Genomic DNA, 22,337 nt, shown 5'->3' on the forward strand with positions numbered 1-22,337 from the left:
CACCACCACCTTTGCCACCAAAATTGATTCCTCTGGCACCTCCTTCCTCATACTGCCTTCTTTCAAGCTAAAGTTGAGTTAGACTTAATTAGCAAAGCCTCACCTGTGCTCTAGATTAGCGGTCCCCAACCTTTGTGGCACCAGGGACCGGTTTTGTGGAAGACAGTTCTTCCACAGACCCAGGGTGGGGGCGGGGGCGTGTGTGGTTCAGGCAGTAATAAGAGTGATGGAGAGCAGCAGATGAAGCTCACGTCCTGCTGTGCGACCTGATTCCTAACAGGCCGCAGACCAGGGGCTGGGGACCCCTGCTCTAGATACAAGGAAAGCTGGAAAAGTGGATGGGAGTACCAAGCTTGGGGAGGCAGTTCTCATGATATGGGAAATTTCTCTCCTGTCGGGAGGCTGTTCAGAAGATACTGGGTGACCATAAAGATGACAAGTGCTCACGGTGGTAACATGGCATGATGACTCTAGAGCACATGGAAGACTGGGTCGATACAGTTGGCCAAGTGAATTCAGTGAGCCAGACCTGACTACCTGAGATTAACACATATCATAAAATGATACAAATGCAAGCAGCCATTTACACATGAAATAAAAATTGGCAGAGTTTGAAGACAATATGATGAGGGAAACATCACACACCACTGAGAAAGAAAAAGTTTAATCAGCAAATGATATTGAAAAAATTCGCTCTCTGTATGAAAATACGTGAGGTGAGCTTCCTCCATACTATATACTAAAATGGTTTTTGTATGTATTTTAATTTACCTGCAAAAAATTAAGCCCTAAAAAGTAAAATTAATATACAGTTGAATATTTATATGTTTAGGATGGGGAAATAATTTCTGAGCATAAAAAAGTGGAAGAATTCACTAAGGAAAAAGATTGATAATATGAGTATATTAAGAGTTTGAAATTCTGTAAGCTAAATATCATAAACAAAATGAAAACACTAACAGATAACCGAAAATATCTGCAACAAATATAATGGGCAGAAATTTAGTATTATAAGTCATAAAGAGCTCTTTTAAATAATGTAAGAAAAAATTCTAATATCCCACTAAATAAATAGGCAAAATACATGAACAGACAGCTCACAAAGGAAGAAATGGAAATGACAAGTAAACAAATGAAAAGTTCAATCTCTCACTAATCAAATAAATGCAAATCAAAATAATGAAATACCAGTTTTCACCTGATTTGCAAATATTAAAACATACATGGTAATAATCATTTTCTGGTAATGGTACAGTGAGGTGGGTATTCTCAGTACATCGATGTAAATTTACGGTCTTTATAGAAAGCAGAGTGCTATTTTATGCCAAGAACCCTAAAAATAGTTCATATCACTTGAACTATTATTTGCTCTTCATGAAATATAATTTAAGGAAATAATCAGAAAAGTATCAGAAATACATATTTCAGGATGTTAATTGCAGCATTATATAGCACAAAAATAGAAACAGCCCAAACATTACATAGTAAGAAGAGTGATGCTTAAATGATAGGCCATCTGTATAATAAATAATGTGTAGCCATTAAAAAATCATCACATTTTAAAAAATATTTAATGGATAGGAAAATTATAATCACAACCTAATTATAAAGACCAGGATGCAAAACTGAATGTGGTTTATGATCCTATTTAAAAGTATGTTTGTGTATATCTGTACACACTATAAAAACAGACCAAAGAAAAAGCCCACATTACATTAGTAGAATTACCAATTTCATTTCTATAACTTTAGGTATTTTCAAGTCCTCAACCGTGAGTGTGTGTTAGCTTTAGACTCAGGCTTTTTAAGGTTATTTTAAAAGTGAGCAGTTCCTTTTCTACGGATTTTAAACGTTTCACCAGCAAGATCCTATGTGCATATTGCTTCCACCCTCACCATCTGCCTCCAGTTTAAACAGTTTTATGTTTAGCATTTTCCAGTATTAGTAGTACTACTAAAGTTATCCCCTCAGTCTATTTTATCCTTAGTCAGCCCCATGGGGGTGATGGGCATATGCTACTATATTCTACCCTAACGTCACTTAGAAAAGCATGTGTCTGCTGAAGGGTAGTGTAGGATCTGGGTGAAGATTGTTTTTTTATGACATACATTGCTGAATAAAAATGTCTTTTTACTTTCTTTCTTTCTTTTTTTTTGATCTGAGTTAATTGCTGTTGGAAAACATTACAAAACTATTTAGCAGAACGTTTTCCTATATTTTCTAGTAAAAGAGATGTTGTTAATTAAAAATATCCTGAGTAAAATTGTTCTGTACTAAGGTTCAACAATTAGATATTCTAGACTATAGAGGAAGCATTTTGGTTTGCTGTAGCTTCCTATCAGAAAATGTGAAAGCCAACCCCTCATTAGGCATTACCTCCTTGATTTTCCACCTCATAGCACATTTTTAATATTAGGTTTTAAATCATTCTATGAAATTATGAGCTATTATAACATTTGAAATGTCTTTTAAAACTTATAACTTGATTAAATTAATAACCAAATGTAGATGTTGTTATCTTCATTTAATGTCTCAGTAAAACAAAGCCCAATATTCCTACTCTAGTTCCCTTGGGAAACTCGTTCAGGTCCAACATTGGCCAGGATTCACCGATGACGTACCCAGGCACACCACCACTCCTGTCCTACTGCTCCACGAAAGCCATGGTCCTCCAGTGGTCGAATGCAATGACTTCTTTGTAAAATAATATTACTCATTGTGAGCACCCTTGCAGGATTTGATGTCAGGAACCGTTTTCTACGTCTTGACTATATCTCTTCCCTTGCTTACTATGATTCCTTTTTGTTTTCTCATCCATTTTAACTCTTGGGATCCCTTGGGTTAAATCCTTTGTCACCCTTTTACTTGTGACAGTCACATCTTGACCAAGGTCCTCTGATTGATGCATGTGCTGATTTTTCCTGCAGTTTTATCTTCGGCCTTTCTTCTGAATGCAGATGCCTGTTTGTACTTACTGGCACTTTCTCCATCTGAATGCATCCCACCAGCACCTTAAATCCAACTGTTATTCAATACCAAGTATCTTGTCACCAATGCTGTTGATTCTCAGTTATTGGCAACATCATCCACATGGTCACCCAAGCGAGCAACTTCAGCATCATCTTTTGTTAAACCCTCGCTGCTAAGTCTCCCCTGAAATGTGTTTTACACCTGGCTCCTTTCCCCAGCCAGTTGCTCAGGGCTTTTGCAAATGAGAACTGGGCTCCGTCTTCCTGCATACTCTCACTGCCTCTCAAATCTTTCTTCTACATTGAAGCTATTATTTTTTAAGACAGGAACTTAATTATGTCTTCTAACTAAAGAAAAACATCCCATGGTTTGTTATGACATGCATGAGTGTAGTGGTTCCCAGAGTGTGATCCACTGAGGAGCAGCAGCAGGAGACTAGTTAAAAATACAAACTATCAGATTCCAACCCATACTCACTAATTAAGCAACTATGGGGGTGGTGCCCAGTAAATCCTCAAGGTGATTCTGACACACTCTGCAGTTTGAGAACGATTGTACTATAGGTCCTAAAGCCTTGCTGCACATTACAATCACCTGTGGAGCTTAAAAAAATACCCAGGTCCCAGACCAATTAAATCAGAAACTTCATCTGTCTGGCCTGGCATCAGTGTATATCTTTTTAAAAGCTCCCCAGGGGATTTTGATACATAGTTAGGTTAGAGAACAACTTAATCTATAAAGTTCACTTTCTTTAGCAGAATCTAAAGCAGTGTTTCTCCAACTTGACTGCACATTGGAATCACCTGGGAAGCTTTAAAAATGACTGATACTTCCCTCATCCCAATCCCCATTCTGATTTAATTGGACTGAAGTGTGACTTGGTCATTGGATTTTTTTAAAGTTCCCTAGGCTGTTTGTATGTGAAACCAAGGTTAAGAATGACTGTTCTAAAGCCATCCTGAAACTCTAGTGTGCCTAAGAATCACCTGGAATACTTGATACAAATAGGGATTCCACGGTCCCATCCAGGTCAAAAATCACCTGGAATACTGCCCTAAAGGATATTTCCAACTGGTCTTCAGATTTCTCTAGTTTGATTCTCATCCATTCTCTTTGCTCCCCATCATTTACTGCTCTGTCCTAACTTCCTACAGCTCCCCCTCTATGGCATCATGTTACTTGGCATTCCTTAAATATGCCTTACTGGGCTTCCCTGGTGGTGAAGTGGTTGAGAGTCTGCCTGCTAATGCAGGGGACACGGGTTCGAGCCCTGGTCTGGGAGGATCCCACATGCTGCGGAGCAACTAGGCCTGTGAGCCACAACTACTGAGCCTGCGCATCTGGAGCCTGTGCTCCACAACAGAGAGGCCGCGATGGTCAGAGGCCCACACACCACGATGAAGAGTGGCCCCCGCTTGCCACAACTGGAGAAAGCCCTCACACAGAAACAAAGACCCAACACAGCAAAAATAAATTAATTAATTAATAAACTCCTACCTCCAACATCTAAGAAAAAATATATATATATGCTTTACTTAAATCATCGGGGAAAATGTAGATTATTAAGCCAATAAATGGTCTTGAATCAGTTGATTAGCCATTTGGAAAAGAGGGAAACTGGACTGCTATATCTTACTCCTTAAACTATATAAATCCCATGTAGATACAGAAAAATACTTGAATTTTAAAAAACCCATAAAACTACTAGAAGAAAATATGGTTGCATTTAGAAAATAATTTGGGAGTCAGGAAGGTCTTTCCAAACAAGGTACAAAACCTTGTAAGCCATAAAGGAAAATAGTTGATAAATTTGATTACATAAAATGTTCTCTGCAGATGAGTTACCGTAAGCAACATTAAAAGATAAGCATAAGGCTTCCCTGGTGGTGCAGTGGTTGAGAGTCCGCCTGCCGATGCAGGGGACACGGGTTCGTGCCTCGGTCCAGGAAGACCCCACATGCCGCAGAGCGGCTGGGCCCGTGAGCCATGGCCGCTGAGCCTGCACGTCCGGAGCCTGTGCTCTGCAACGGGAGAGGCCACAGCAGTGAGAGGCCCGCGTACCGCAAAAAAAAAAAAAGATAAGCACTAATGGTAGAAACATCTTCAGTGTATTGACAGAATTGCCTCATTGTACAAAAAAACAAAAAACAAATTAATTTCAAAAAAAGACTAACCTAATTCAGAGGAGTAAAGTATGAAGCAGGTGGTTAGTACAAAAAAGAATAAATGGTCAGTTAATATTTTAAAAGAGGCTCAATTTCACTCATCCTAAAGAAATGCATATCAAAACAATATGATTAAAAAAAACAATATGATACCACCAAATATGAAAAAATTCTGTGTTGGCAAGACTGAGGGGAGATGGTGTTCCATATGCCACTAGTAACAGTGTAAATTAGGGCAGTGTCTTTGGAGAGCAATTTAGTTATATGCACCAAAGTGAAAAGTGAACTCCCCTTTTTTTTTCTTAAACATCTTTATTGGAGTATAATTGCTTTACAATGGTATGTTAGTTTCTGCTTTATAACAAAGTGAATCAGCTATACACATACATATATCTCCATATCTTCTCCGTTTTGCGTCTCCCTCCCACCCTCCCTATCCCACCCCTCTAGGTGGTCACAAAGCACCGAGCTGATCTCCCTGTGCTATGTGGCTGCTTCCCACTAGCTATCTGTTTTACATTTGGTAGTATATATTATTAGTCCATGCCACTCTCTCACTTCGTCCTAGCTTACCCTTCCCCCTCCCTATGTCCTCAAGTCCATTCTCTACATCTGCGTCTTTATTCCTGTCCTGCCCCTAGCTTCTTCATAACCATTTTTATTTTTTTTATTTATTTTTAGATTCCATATATGTGTGTTAGCATATGGTATTTGTTTTTCTCTTTCTGACTTACTTCACTCTGTATGACAGACTCTAGGTCCATCCACCTCACTACAAACAACTCAATTTCATTTCTTTTTATGGCTGAGTAATATTCCATTCTATATATGTGCCACATCATCTTTATCCATTCATCTGTTGATGGACACTTAGGTTGCTTCCATGTCCTGGCTATTGTAAATAGGGCTGCAATGAACATTATGGTACATGACTCTTTTTGAATTATGGTTTTCTCAGGGTATATGCCCAGTAGTGGGATTGCTGGGTCATATGGTAGTTCTATTTGTAGTTTTTTAAGGAACCTCCATACTGTTCTCCATAGTGGCTGTATCAGTTTACATTCCCACCAACAGTGCAAGAGGATTCCCTTTTCTCCACACCCTCTCCAGCATTTATTGTTTGTAGATTTTTTTTTTTTTTTGTAGATTTTTTGATGATGGCCATTCTGACCGGTGTGAGGTGATACCTCATTGTAGTTTTGATTTGCATTTCTCTAATGATTAGTGATGTTGAGCATTCTTCCATGTGTTTGTTGGCTATCTGTCTATCTTCTTTGGAGAAATGTCTGTTTAGTTCTTCTGCCCATTTTTGGATTGGGTTGTTTGTTTTTTTGATATTGAGCTACATGAGCGGCTTGTATATTTTGGAAATTAATCCTTTGTCAGTGGCTTCATTTGCAAATATTTTCTCCCATTCTGAGGGTTGTCTTTTTGTCTTGTTTATGGTTACCTTTGCTGTGCCAAAGCTTTGAAGTTTCATTAGGTCCCATTTGTTTATTTTTGTTTTTATTTCCATCTCTTTAGGAGGTGGGTCAAAAAGAATCTTGCTGTGATTTATGTCATAGAGTGTTCTGCCTATGTTTTCCTCTAAGAGTTTTATAGTGTCTGCCCTTACATTTAGATCTTTTATCCATTTTGAGTTTATTTTTGTGTATGGTGTTAGGGAGTGTTCTAATTTCATTCTTTTACATGTAGCTGTCCAGTTTTCCCTGCGCCACTTATTGAAGAGGCAGTCCTTTCTCCACTGTACATTCCGGCCTCTTTTATCAAAGATAAGGTGACCATATTTGCGTGGGCTTATCTCTGGGCTTTCTATCCTGTTCCATTGATCTATCTTTCTGTTTTTGTGCCAGTACCATACTGTCTTGATTACTGTAGCTTTGTAGTATAGTCTGAAGTCTGGGAGCCTGATTCCTCCAGCTCTGTTTTTCTTTCTCAATCCCACTACTGGGCATATACCCTGAGAAAACCATAATTCAAAAAGAGTCATGTACCAAAATGTTCATTGCAGCTCTATTTACAATAGCCCAGAGATGGAAACAACCTAAGTGTCCATCATCGGATGAATGGATAAAGAAGATGTGGCACATATATACAATGGAATATTACTCAGCCATAAAAAGAGACGAAATTGAGCTATTTGTAATGAGGTGGATAGACCTAGAGTCTGTCATACAGAGTGAAGTAAGTCAGAAAGAGAGAGACAAATACCGTATGCTAACACATATATATGGAATTAAAAAAAAAATGTCATGAAAAACCTAGGGGTGAAACAGGAATAAAGACACAGACTTACTAGAGAATGGACTTGAGCCTATGGGGAGGGGGAAGGGTAAACGGTGACAAAGCGATAAAGAGGCATGGACATATATACACTACCAAAAGTAAGGTAGTTAGCTAGTGGGAAGCAGCCACATAGCACAGGGAGATCAGCTCGGTGCTTTGTGACCGCCTGGAGGGGTGGGATAGGGAGGGTGGGAGGGAGGGAGATGCAAGCGGGAAGAGATATGGGAATATATGTATATATATATAACTGATTCATTTTGTTGTGAAGCTGAAACTAACATACCATTGTAAAGCAATTATACTCCAATAAAGATGTTAAAAAAAAAAAAAGATTGCTTTGGCTATTCGGGGTCTTTTGTGTTTCCATACAAATTGTGAAAATTTTTGTTCTAGTTCTGTGAAAATGCTGTTGGTAGTTTGATGGGGATTGCATTGAATCTGTAGATTGCTTTGGGTTGTATAGTCATTTTCACAGTGTTGATTCTTCCAATCCAAGAACTTGGTATATCTCTCCATCTGTTTGTATCTTCTTTAATTTCCTTCCTTCATCAGTGTCTTATAGTTTTCTACATACAGGTGTTTTGTTTCCTTAGGTAGTTTTATTCCTAGGTATTTTATTCTTTTTGTGGCAGTGGTAAATAGGAGTGGTTCCTTAATTTCTCTTTCAGATTTTTCATCCTTAGTGTATAGGAATGCAAGAGATTTCTGAACTCACTTTTGGGGCCAGTAGTTCTGCTTCCAGGAATTTAGCTCTTGGATATAATCACTTAAATATTCAGAAGATATTCATTGGATAATCAAAGCACTGAAATCAGTCTATCTATTAATAGAAGACTGAGTAAATTATGGTACAAGACATATTGGAATTTTATTTGATTCTAAAGATGACAGAGATTTATTTAGATGAACTGATATAGAAAGTTGTAGCTAGATTATTAACAAAAAACAGCAATTATAGAATATATATATAAATAGTTGACAGGATATAAATAGTTGACAGGGGTTACAGGTACCCGCCCTCTGCGCAGTTGAAAATCTCAGTATAAGAGTCGTCCCTCTCTACCTGAGGTTCCTCTGATTCACAGTTCCTCTGTATTCGCAGTCCATATCCGCACATTCAGTCAACTACTGAACACATGTGGTACTGTAGGATTTACTATTGAAAAAATCTGCATATATGTGGACCCACACACTTCAAATCTGTGTTGCTCAAGGGTCAACTGTATATATAAGTGTGTGTGTATGTATAAGTATATATATATATATATCATGGTATTATTTGGGGAATTTTTAAATATACCTAATATATACTTATATATCTATGTGTATTTCTAGATTAATTCATACATCTGAAGAGTAGAGCTGGGGCTGGGGAGGCAGCATGTGGCCCATAGCTTGTTGTGGTGCCTGGCCCATAATGAGTTCATATTAAGTGTTTGAATGAATCAATGAATGAGAGTCAGAGGCTAGGAGAGATTTTCAGTCTTTATTTTATACCTCCTTGAACTATTTGAATTTTTTTTACAATGTATATAATTGCTTTTGTAATAAAATTAAGACATGTAAAATTGTGTTGTTCACGTTTGAGACTCTGTCCCTTTGTTTGTTCAGTTTCCTCTGCTTCAGAAGGCTCCTTTCCTTTCAGTTACCACTTTCCTTCAGGGTTCAGATGAAAGGTTGCCTCTCTGCAGCCATCCATTCTTCTGTCTTCTGAATTTGTGGCTTCCTCACTTTATGTACACATATCACCATGAGTGCAGTATCCCATTATGTTCTGTTGGATCTTTCTTTCCTGCCTGGTGGGTGAGAGCATTGTCAGAGATGGTGTGATTCATCTAACTTCCTCCAGAGGCTACCAAGGGTCTGCCATATTGTAGCCAAAAAGGAGGGAAATATGGCAGGGTTTTCCTGTCCAACTGCTAAGCACTGGTCTGCGTTACATTCACACTGACCTGACACCCAAAGTGATTGTTTATTTTTGACCCTTTGAATGTTCTCAGGATACAGAGCTCTAGCTTAAACAGTCTCCAGAATGACAGTATTCCATTTCATCCAGCATCACTGCCAACATCACTTGAAGGAAGCCCCCCCATATCAATTAGCTTTGACTTAATAGGCCTAGCAAGGTACCCAGCATATATCGACTCTCCCCCAAGCTTTACTGAGATATTAATGACATATAACATATGTTTAAGGAATATGACATGTTGACTTGATACATGTATGTGTTATGAAATCATTACCACAATAAGGTTAGTTAACTTCTACATCCCCTCACATAATTACGATTTTTGTGTGTATGGTGTTAACATTAAACATTGACTCTCTTAACAACTTTTAATAAATAATACAGTACTGTTAATTATAGTCGCCATGCTATACATTAAATCCCCAGAACTTATTCATCTTATAACTAGAAATTTGTACCCTTTAACAGTCTCCCCATTTCTCCCACCCCAAGTAAGTGGCAACCAGATTTCTACTCTCTGTTTCTGAGTTTGAGTTTTTTAGACTCCACATATAAGTGAGAACATACAGTATTTGTCTTTCTCTGTCTTATTTCACTTAGCATAATGCCATTAAGGTCCATCCATGTTGTCACAATAGGCAAGATCTCCTTTTTTTAACGAACAAATAACAATCCACTGTGTGTATGTGTGTGTGTGTGTGTGTGTGTGTAGCCTTTCATCTGTCAAGGGACACTTACTTAGGTGATTACCATGTCTTGGCTGTTGTAAATAACGTTGCAGTGAACGTGTGAGTGCAGATGTCTTTTTGAGATAGTGATGCCATTTTCTTTAGATAAACGTGCAGAAGTGGAATTGCTGGACAATATGGTAGTTCCATTGTTAATTTTTGGAGGAGACTCTATAGTGTCTGCACCAGTTTACATTGCCAACAACAGTGAACCGGGGTTCTCTTTTCTCCATATCTTCACTGTTTGTTATCTCTTGTTTTTTTGATAATAGCCATTCTGACAGTTGTGATGTGAAATCTTATTGTGGTTTTGATTTGCATTTCCCTGATGCCTAGTGATGGTGAGCACCTTTTCATGTACCCGTTGGCCATTTGTATATCTTCTCTGAGAAAGTGTCTATTCGAGTTATTTGCCCATTTTTAATCAGATTGTTTGTTTTTTTGCTGTTGAATTGTATTATTTTTTTGGATATCAGTCCCTTGTCAGAGACATGGTTTGCGTATATTTTCTCTTGTTCAGTAGGTTGCGTTTTCATTTCACTGATTGTTTCTTTTTTTAAAAAATTTGTTTTTATTTATTTTTGGCTGTGTTGGGTCTTCGTTGCTGTGCGGGGACTTTCTCTAGTTGTGGCGAGCGGGGGCTACGCTTCTTTGCGGTGTGTGGGCTTCTCATTGCAGTGGCTTCTCTTGTTGCGGAACACAAGCTCTAGGGGCACAGGCTTCAGTAGTTGTGGCACATGGGCTCAGTTAGTTGTGGCTCACGGGTTCTAGAGCGCAGATGAGTAGTTGTGGCGCATGGGCTTAGTTGCTCCACGACATGTGGGATCTTCCCGGACCAGGGATCGAACCTGTGTCTCCTGCATTGGCAGGCGGATTCTTAACCACTGCACCACCAGGGAAGCCCTGATTGTTTCTTTTGCTGCATAGAAGCTTTTTAGTTTGATGTAGTCCCATTTGTTTATTTTTGCTTTTGTTGTTTGCCCTTTTGCTGTCATATCCAAAAAATTGTTTCCAAAACCAATGTCAAGTAGGTTTTTTTAAAGTTTTTTTTTATATATAAATTTATTTATTTTATTTATTTATTTTTGGCTGCATTGGGTCTTCTTTGCTGAGCGCGGGCTTTCTCTAGTTGCGGCAAGCGGAGGCTGCTCTTCGTCGGGGTGCATGAGCGTCTCTTCGTTGCGGTGCCTGGGCTCCTCCTTGCAGTGGCTTCTCTTGTTACGGAGCAGGGGCTCTAGGTGCACAGGCTTCAGTAGTTGTGACGCATGAGCTTAGTTGCTCTGTGGCATGTGGGATCTTCCCCAACTAGGGCTTGAATGCGTGTCCCCTGCATTGGCAGGTGGATTCTTAACCACTGTACCATCAGGGAAGCCCAAGAAGTCTTTTCTCTGTTTCCTTCTAGTAGTTTTATAGTATCAGGTCTTATATTTAGTAAGATAAATAAATATTTATTAAATGATTTAATATGCCAAATTATGTACCTGCTAATTTTTCATTCAGAGGACCTTGAGGACCCTGTTGTGCTTTTTAAGAGAGTAATTACAACTTGTTTCCTTGCCTCAATACACCCCAACATACCGGAAGGGTTCAACATGTTATAATTAATATCTGTGGCTCCTTAGGGTAGTGATTCTCTGAAGGTTGATATTTGTGTATCCAGAATCTCAGGGTTGCATGTGGTTGGAAACAAGCTCCCCTCACCCCACCCATCAGTTACTTAGGATTGTGTGCTAAAAATATGGATACATGTATAGACCGTAAATAGAATAAGGCCCTGAATGGACACATCCCTATCATGGATAAGGGCAGATCATGCTTTCTGCAAGGAGGAATGATTAGGATAATTAGAATGATTTTAGTTTTGCTTCTGATAATCACTGGTTGAATTGAGCCCCCCATGCCTTGATTTTAACGTTTCTAATAATTTTACATGTTCTGATATTACCTGGGCCAAATATTAGGCGTCTGCTTATTTAAAAAATGAAAGAGTGAGATGTACAGTTTTAAGGCAAATATCTCATTCATATACTGTTAAATACTGATTATAACGATAGCTGGTGTTTCAGCTTGGGGCAATCAAATGATTAAAGTTGACAGTAAAAGTATAAACAGGGTTATAGTTTATGAGCGTTTTCTTCCCTATGATTTCCTTATACAGAGACTTTTAATCTTAACCCAGGAACATAGGAATGATACACAGCTTAGCTTGGGGGATTTTCCTATTTTAGAGGAAAGGAGAAATTGTGGAAATAATTGAGTTTAGAGGAGAATAGCAATAGGACTCGGGTAGAAGAAGTGTAATTAACTTACTTGATTAACCTAAGAGGACACCTGCAGGCAGGTGGGATTTCTGGAGTGTTGACAGAGTGGGATAGTATTTGTTTGGGTTGATGGAGAAGAAATTTCCAGCCTTAGTCTTGTTTTGAGACTACTTGGAGGTCAGAGTGAAGTAAATGTATAAAAGGGACATTGAATTAGTATAGCTGAGACAAGAAGGCGGGGAAGTTGAGTTATAGAAGGAAAGGGGGGGAGTGTAAAAAATCCAAGACTTCCTGATTGCGAACTCTAAATGGCTAATGAAGTCTTGGGCATGATATACGGAGTACAAGGAAATTCTAAGGCCGTAGTTCTCAGCCCTGGCAGCTGACTAGAGTCACTTCATTTAAAAGGGGTAGGCTAGGGCCTGGCATCAGCATTTTTAAAGCTTCCCAGGTAATCCACCTGTGCACCTCATATTGAGAACTGTTTATTGATGTAAGGGTATGGAAGAGGAGAGTGGGAGAAAAATATTAGAGGAGAGTCTCGGTGCCAGGGAATTTCTAAGATCTTGTATAGAATGGTTTATGGGAACTGAAAGTCAGCATTCTGATTTATTAGATACTTGGCACATTACATATTATTTTATTATGAAACAATAGAACTGAATGTCTTCAATTCTTTTAACTCTCAAGATATTTCTGGAGTTAGAAACCGAACATAATTAACTGTTAAAAAAAATACGTAACACGTATTTTGCTTCTTTCCGATGGAATGAATGCCTTTGTATCAAAAGCCAAAGGAACATTTACCATTTTGTTAAGTAGGACCACCTTAAATTTAGTATTTATATTTTTAAGGGGAGCTGAAAGGAGGAGATTTATAATAGAGAATACATTCAGATTACTTTTAGCAAGTTATACGGATGTGCAGCATTTCATTTAAATATTGCCTCTTTGACTAGAAATTACTCAGCAACTGAAGCAAACAGTCTGAGAGCAACCAATTTCCTGATATTGTCCACCCCTCTTCCAGGTAAAGATGGAAATTCTTTGTATCTAATTATGTTAAAGAATTGAAATCCCTTCATGTAAGATAGAAAAAAAAAATATGCACACCTTAGATTACATTCTTTAACTCAGTCTTTTATCCACATTCAGAGACTAATTATCTAAGATGAATAGAATGCATCATATTTCATAAAACTGCATGAAACTTAGGAATATCTGTTACAGTAGCTATGTTCTTACCTCCCCTACCTTGACCTTACAGACGCTTCTCAGTAACTTTAAACAAAGGCTAAAAGTAATCTCTTCTCTACTGCCGGGAAGATGAATGACTGTAGATGGGAGGAAAACATACAACTAAAACTCAACTTTCTTCATCACTCTTGACATTCACCAGTCTTTACTTGGGATCACCTTGAGATATGACATCAATTCAGAGTAATAAGGAGGGGTCAATGAAAAGCTAAAACATCCCCGAGAACACATCATAACACATCTCCAAGAGATTCGTGTCAATGACACAGCATTTCAAATACACTGCACAAATTTCAGAGGAATGGCTTCATGAAATGGAGGCAATAGGCATCTGTGAGAGTCTTAGGACATAGAAACTGACCTGTTATTGGGTATCTCTCTCACTCCCTACATGTTTTCCACCCTATAAGCTCATCAGTCATTCCTTAGAAAGCAGGGTGTGTCCATTTTGTAAGTGTCTGTTGTGACATAGTACATTCTCTGTGTGCTATCATCATTGAGAGTTTGTTTTTAGTGAGTAATTTTGACACATTTAAGGGCTTTGATCTAAGAAAATTTCTTTTTCACATGAATAAGGATCCAGAATTGGTTTCACGAGATAAGTCTAGAGTTGGTAATGTACAGATCTTCTATCAGTAGATTTTTAGCTCTTTGGGTCTTGTTTACCTATTTAATCTATTCTAGCAGGTAACTCAAAGCTCTGTATATAAAAAGAACTTAATACATAATTGATGAATTAGAAAAAAATACATTTCTAGTTTACTGTGTTACAGGGACTAGCTTAGGCACTGAGAATTCAAAATACGCTTTTTGTGTGTCTACACGTATAACCAAAATGTATCCCTCACCAGCATTTAGAATTATGTTAGTGAGAAGAAGAGAGAAATGAAATACAGTATACCTGTCATTACACTTCATTCTGTTTTACCTATGGTGACATGATATAGAATGATTGAAGTTATCATTCCTCAAACTTCACTAGTCAGCCTATAGAATTTTCCTCCTCTGCAAACTTCTAACTAGCACTGTTTTCTAGTTTGGCTATATCAAACAGATCAGGGCTATTAAATCTGTTAGGTACTGAATAATGTGAGCTGGAAAAATGTTATTTGCTCTCAAGTACAATAAAAAACTATAATAGAACTTTCAGTGTTTAATTGAGTAATATAAATGCTACATCTAAGAAGTGTAACATTGTTACATGTGATTGCATATAATATGGAACATAAGTACATTTTAATATATTTAAAATTATTTGAGGTGGTGCCTTCGTAAATAAAAGAGCATAAATCCCACCCAGGTTTTCAGGGGCTTTTTGCATTTTTTTAATTAAGTATAGTTGATTTACAAGATTGTGTTTCAGGCATACGGCATAGTGCTTTGGTTTTTTTGTTTGTTTGCTTGTTTGTTTTTACAGATTATATTCCATTATAGGTTATTACAAGATACTGGGTATAATTCTCTGTTATACAGTAAATCCTTTGTTACTTATCTATTTTACATATAGTAGTTTGTATCTGTTCATCGCATACACCAAATTTGTCCCGCCTCCCCTACCTCTCCCCTTTGGTAACCATAAGTTTGTCTTGTATATCTGTGAGTCTGTTTTGTTTCGTATATAGATTCATTTGTATTACCACTTCTATGTGGATTCTACAAAGTATCATATAGTATTTGTCTGACTTATTACTTCACTCAGCATAATACCCTCCAGGTCTGTCCATGTTGCAAATGGCAATACTTTGTTCTTTCCCCCATACTTCCACTCAGTCCAGTTTTTCAGTAAATCCTGTTGTCTCTACAACCAGAACATACCTGAGCTCTACTCCCATCCTGTCCAAACCACCATCATCTCATACCTTGTCTATGCTGGTAGCCTCCTTACTGATCCCCCCTGCTTCCTGCATTTGTGCCTGCTTAGAGCCCATTGGCCACAGAAGAGCTAGAGGGCTCTTTCTAAAATGCAAATCAAATCACACCATTTATATATTGATAAATATTTGTTGAATGAATTAATCAGATGACAGTGAGTAGTGGTATTGGGTAAGAAGGATCAATGTGGCAGGGATGGGAAAACCAAAAGAGGTTCAGAGAGGCCAGATTTTAAGAAAGGCTTGATTTATTGTGCATAATTCTCTTTACTTGAAAACCCAGGCATAAAAATCTATTTATTGGCCTGCTGTGAACACTTCACAGCTTACCCTGAGAGAATGCCACCGAAGGCTAATCAAGGTTTCTCTCTGTCCACTTAGAGTCTAAACAGCTGTCCAGGTTTAATTAATATTCTGCAGTTATATCTGGAGAGGAGCCAGTTTCTGAGACAGCTAAGTGAACGGAGGATTTCTAACTCTTCTCTGGCGTCCGCTGGATCTGGTAGCATAGACTTAAAGTTCTCACGTGAAACTGAACTGTTATTTTTCAAAGTCCACTCAGCTTGAGGTCCCTGCATAACTTGTTCCATTGTCCCCTTTATCTGCTGCCATAACATCTTGTGAGGGGGTCCTAGGTTTGGTCCTGTGAAGTTTCGACTTAAGGTTTTTCAGCAGTGTCAATTCGTCGCTGAGAATCTCCTGCAGAACGATTAAGAAACACAGCGCTGGTTGTTATGGTGTAAAAAAGTCACAACGAATTTGAGCCGATCACCAAGTAATAACAACGAGGATTCAAGTGAGGGCTTACTCTTTTGATCTACCAGGAGCTTCAAATGGCAATTATCATTAATTCTTGGATCCCTCAAGTCCTGATAGAAAATCAGGGCAACCAGAAACTATCATTTCGTGAACAGACAGCTATTAAAAGCACATTAATAATCTATAGTGGGTATAGCATATGCCTTCTAAAAAGATTTGCAGCTTGTTTCTCTGTGGTAAAGACACAGGACTTCTCCAACCTAATTACAAAGCAATCAAACAATTTAATTAATCTGGAAATCACTTTCTTAACAATAACTGCCTCTAAAATGAGGCACCCTGTGTAGCTCCGTTAGGTAAAGTACTGTTTTGATGTACTGCCTGTGTATTAGCAACGCTAGTTGCCCCTGGGGATCCTGGAGTTAATTACCTATTCAACGCCTGACCACTACTAAGGTTTCCTTTACCAGGTCAGAAACAGTAGTCTATAAAGTGTCATGGCACTCAAACATCCAAGAGGCAGCACGTCCCTGGGAACAGCTGGATTTGTGTTATAAGCAAGTGTCGCACATATGGGCAGAGAATTAACTGGCACCAGTTTTCGTTTGAGAGTCTCTCAGGTATTGCTTTGCAGATGGGTGGATGAATTCAGAGAGCTGTGCTGTGAGCAGTGAAGGTCAAGTATAGGACTCTGGTTTCAATTCAGCTTACTTTCTTGTCCTGGGGAAGTGCTGTGCGTGTCCACAACAGTCTCATCCTCATCTCTAAGTTAAGACTATATAAGGTGTGTTTTATAATTCAATCTGTTCTAAATTAGTGTTGTTTTGTATAACAAAATAGTACCCCTGGGCTTCCCTGGTGGCGCAGTGGTTGAGGGTCTGCCTGCCGATGCAGGGGACACGGGTTCGTGCCCCGGTCCGGGAGGATCCCACATGCCGCGGAGCGGCTGGGCCCGTGAGCCATGGCCGCTGAGCCTGCGCGTCTGGAGCCTGTGCTCCGCAACAGGACAGGCCACAACAGTGAGACGCCCACGTACCGCAAAAAAAAAATAAAATAAAATAGTACCCCTAAGACTTAAGAGACAACATAGAAATCAATTTTTATTTCAAATAAGAACAAAGACCTCGAAGATTGACTTCTGCCTATTTAATCTGCTAATCTTCTAATCTCTCCCTCAGGAAAATAGAGGAATTTTCTGTAACAAATGACAAAAATGTCTAGAATACTCATCTACCCTTTTCTTCTACTATTACTACCGCCCCACTTCTCTCTAAAAGTTCCCTGTTAATGCGACAGTCTACTCACACTGGAAGCCTCAGTCACTTTTAGTCTGTAATCTTTTTCATGGCTTATTTCTAATCCATCACCAATTACCCTTGGTTTGCTCACCAGAATATCCTTTCCATTGGCTTTCCATGTCCTAATCTAGCTGCTTCTCCTCAGCAGCACATCTGACCACTCGGCATACTCAATGCCAGCTTAAAATCTCTTAGCATCTCTCTTGCATCCAAACATCTCTTAAGGCCTTCCACTAGGTAGTACCAATACATGTAGTTCACAACCCATTGGCTTTACCAGTCTGAATTCCCTGCTTATAGAGAGCCTGTCTCCACTGCATTGCCCCGCTGTGTTTGGGTTGATTCTGTGCCCTTCCTGAAGTCCTTCCATTCCTTCTGTTTATCTCCAGCTTGCTGAACTGACCTCAAATTAAGCTATAGTGTCTCGTCCTTAAGGAATTATCAGTCTAGTTCATGCCACCTTCATTTTCTCCAATATCCCGTTGCACTTAAGGGCCTTTGTGATAATGCAGGGGCATGTATTTGCATTTCAACTAGCTCTTCAGTCAGACATGAAACAAGAAGAAAGATCTGTGGTTAGTAAGATAATAGGAATGGCTCTATAGCTTGGAGTTGAGGAACACTGTCAGTGGAAGTGCCTGAAAAGGCAGCATGGAATAGGAAGACAAAACCCGAAGATGAGAAATGGTTAATGGTAGCCCTGGGTTTTTTGTTTGTTTGTTTGTTTGTTTAAAGAGCAGAGTTAAATTAACCTACCTCTGTATCTCCATCTCTGCCCATTCATCCTCAAAGTGATGGTCCGCCATGTATTATAAGATGTTACATAGCTTCCTGGGGGACCACTCCTTAAAATCTCTAAAAGTGAAAAGGTTTCTAAGATAATTCCTTGTCTCTCCCTCCTTCAGAGTCTTAAAAAACATTTAATAAGCTCTCTCTAGTTGTTCTGGTTGATCTCATATAATCTCCAGATATAGTGTTCTCTTTACAAAGAACACAGGGCTAAGAATTTGCTGCCAAGTTTCACTGGCCTTATTATTTATTCTCAGTGAATAGGGTAGCAGGGATTGTTCTCAGAATGCCTTGGCTTCAATCAATTGTTTTGTTTCTCCTCATAATTTACTGGTAGTTTGCTCTGTGTGGGGTGTGAGCAAAGCCAACGTTTTTTTCCCAAATAAAAACAAAATCGACATGGAGATTTCTGGCATTTGATTTGTTTCCCTTTAGAAACAAGATTTCTAGCCATCTTGAAATCAAGACCTTTTAAGGAATATGAAGAGTGATGCACAAACTAAATTGGGGAGGGGGGGCAGGGGGAATGAAGGCTGTTGGGAAAAGTTCAAAGAACTTAATTTAGCTGTGTAGATAAATGGACAAAAAGAGTCCTGGATTGCTGGATGGCAAATGCAGAATCCATTTCTCCAGGGGCGCAAGGAACAACAGATGCAAAGGCATGATAAATTTCATTGCTGCAGGCGGAAAATGCTTCTTGATTCTCTATCGGTAAAGAAATGGGCTTTTCAGTGCTTCCCAGTTAAATGGCTTTAATTGTGCTGTCTGTCAGAGACTTAATGGCATCTGTTGATGCCATCACTATAAAATCTGCAACTTTAATTGAAAAATTTCGGTAGAGGTGTAGCCAGTCCAGAAGTCCTCAAGGTAACACTGAAATTATCCACTTTAATGCATTAATCTATTCTTTTTGCACACAGGTAATAAATTGTTTACCTTTATAGCTAGGTACTGACTTGAAGGTGCCGCCTTGTATTCCTTACCCCTAATTACAATTGTCACTTCCGGTAAGAAATCAGTAATGTGGCAACTGGCTTGTTGTTAAGGATTAAACATGTCTTCTTGATTCATTTTCTGTGTTTCAAGAACATACAGGATTAGTTTGCCGCCTTTCCTAACCTCCTTATTTACACCAGCTACAGTCCCATCCGGTCCTCAGGAAATTCTCAACCTAATTAAACATGCAGAGGGAAGCAGGGTGGTCTGGAGTGCCCTGAACCTCCCCTCACCTGCTGCCTGCCAAGCTTTCTCAGTGATCAGTAGCAGGTTACATGTTCTGATGGGGAAAGTAGCAAGTCCCCCAGGAGCTGCCGCCTTACAGTAAGCAACCCGTGCTCCACCTGCCTCCAGAGGACTTGGGGAAGACACCCTCTGCCAGCCTCTGCGTGTGGCTTTTAAAGGCTGCCTGGCCAGTCACCACCCAGCTGCTTAGGAGCAGAGAGACTATTGAAGGAAATACAGATAAGGGTTAGTCCTGCTGGGCCACTAGGCCATGCTGAGATAGAGCCGGATCATTTGAGGAATTGGTCTGAACTGTTGGGTTCTCCCCAGTATTTTATGACTTGTTCTGACATTTCTCCCTTTAAAATATGTACTTTGAAATATGAGGATTCATTTTTGAGAACTCAGAATTTTATTTCGGTTTCTGTAAATAAAAATATCAAGACTGCCTCCTTAAAATAGAAAGCCTCACCCTCCCAATTGAAGCATATACTTCTCCATCCATCCTGCTGTTGGAAACGTTAACATCTGGAAGAGTAGGAACCAGGACATTTGCATATTCATTATTCTGTAGGACTGAAATAATTAGGTGGTTAAATATATGGAAAACTGCTGGTTGGTGATGTAGGTTTGTTTATTCATATTTTACACATTTGGAAAGCTGTGCCGGAGCTCAAGCTGACCGCCTGTCTCTGCTCCAAGTAAAAGTAAAATATTTTTTTAGGAGATGGACATTTTACAAAAGTGTGCAGACACTTACTACTAAAGAGAAGAATGTTTGGGATGTAGATAAAGATACAAAAACAAAGTCATGATGTCAAGTTTTTTTCTTCTTTCTCTCTACAGGAAATAGCCCTCAAGATAGTCCAAGAAACTTCTCCCCCAGTGCCTCTGCCCATTTTTCATTTGCACGGAGGTAAGGATTTCTTGTGAGTAGAATAATGAAGTGTTATGTGGAGAATCCCATCCCCCCACCCCACTCCCTCCACTACCCTTTAAGGCTATATGTACCTCTCTTGGTCCTTCCTAGATGGTGGGCTCTCACTGAGGGCAGGAGAAAACCATTTCCACCTTTTCTCCCATCCCCAGTGCAGTGTCTCATACATGATTTTGATGATCAACAGATTTTTACTGAATTATCTGAGCTTATATTATAAGAACTTGATTCACCTATATGTCTTGGTGCAATTGCTTTTGTTGTTGTTGAAATACCTTTTTTTCCCCCCTTAATAAAAATGACCTTACTTGGGATCACAAGGTATAAACTCTAAGATGCCTTTCCTTGAGGGCACCAAGCCAGCAATTTAGTGATCTCCCTGAGGTAAAGCCATGAGGATGTTTTATGTTTGCTCTTCCTATCTGAGTTAGAATTGGACACCAGATATCAAAGTTATATGTCTCATATCTGGGTCAGTGAGTCATGAGAAAGTATTGCTGCTCAGAGGACAGTGGGCATATGATCTATTATCAAACCTTTTCAGTTCTGGATCTTCTACTGTGATTTCTCCCAGTCAGAGGAGTCTACACAGCCACCTCTTCTGTGTTGTGTGTGTGGAATTAGTGTACTTCACCCTGTCACATTCAAATCTTCACCTTCCTGGGTTCCGTCATCCCTCTCAACATGTATATACCCTGCCTTCTTCCACCCAGGAAAAACACACGGAAAACAAAATTGTCCCTTTAGCTAGGTTTCTGCATATTCAGAATGAATTCATTTTATGGTCTGTTTATATATATATATGTGTGTGTGTGTGTATATATATATATATATATATATATATATATATATATTTTTTTTTTTTTTTTTTTTTTTTTTGCCTGCGTTGTGTCTTCATTGCTGCGCGCGGGCTTTTCTCTAGTTGTGGCGAGCGGGGGCTACTCTTCATTGCGGTGCGCGGGCTTCTCATTGTGGTGGCTTCTCTTGTTGTGGAGCACAGGCTTTAGGCGCGCAGGCTTCAGTAGTTGTGGCACGTGGGCTCAGTAGTTGTGGCTCTTGGGCTCTAGAGCGCAGGCTCAGTAGTTGTGGCGCACAGGCTTAGTTGCTCCGCGGCATGTGGGATCTTCCTGGCCAGGGATCGAACCCATGTCTCCTGCACTGGCAGGTGGATTCTTAACCACTGCGCCACCAGGGAAGTCCCTGTCCTAGATATTTGTTAAATTTTCTTCAGAGACCTAATCATACCTTGAAATGAATTAAAGTAGCATTTAATTAAGACACATAGGTAGGTTAAAAAAATAGATTTAACACATGTTACTCACGAGCAAAACCTGCAACGTCTTCACTGTCTTTTGTCAGCGTTCAATGCATTTTATATAACTAAATCCAGAGAAAAGGATGTGCTTGCAGCGTTTTCAGAATTCCTGATAATTAAGATTCTCTTGTAAAATCACACATTCCCCACCATATGGTAAATGCCTGTGTGTACCAGGCCTCCACCATAGGGAGGACACAAGAGTAATTAAGACGTGATCTCCAACGAACTTCCTGAGACCGACACCCCAATTTTCCCCAATTCCAACTTTGATACTTGCAGTGCTCATTTTAAGCACCATAGAGAAAATGTGACAATTAGCTGGTCTCACAAAGCCTGTGTTTGTTTGCCCAATGAGTATTAATTCACTGTGGTGGTACCATTCTAAGTGAAAAGGGAACTCTTATAAAAACTGATTTTAAAAAAAGAGAACATACCATAGTCTTTAAAATACATTTCTCTTAAAAAGGGAATGCCTTTAATTACTTTTAGTAGAAAGAAAATGCAAATG

At 39.2% G+C, this 22,337-nt stretch overlaps 1 protein-coding gene across 8 annotated transcripts in view; it reads left to right on the forward strand.

The window, feature by feature from the left end:
• The window catches only part of MAST4 (microtubule associated serine/threonine kinase family member 4), a gene marked incomplete at its 5' end in the record, with an annotated part of 568,435 nt that overhangs the window by 473,488 nt on the left and 72,610 nt on the right, over positions 1-22,337 (forward strand). For all 8 annotated transcript variants that reach the window (XM_079916426.1, XM_079916429.1, XM_079916428.1 and 5 more), the window contains one exon: positions 20,421-20,490. In XM_079916426.1, the coding sequence (XP_079772552.1) occupies positions 20,421-20,490 (70 nt within the window). The remainder of the gene's footprint in view (positions 1-20,420; positions 20,491-22,337) is intronic.

This window comes from Stenella coeruleoalba (genome assembly GCF_951394435.1).
Source record: "Stenella coeruleoalba genome assembly, chromosome: 3".
Classification (NCBI taxonomy): domain Eukaryota; kingdom Metazoa; phylum Chordata; class Mammalia; order Artiodactyla; family Delphinidae; genus Stenella; species Stenella coeruleoalba.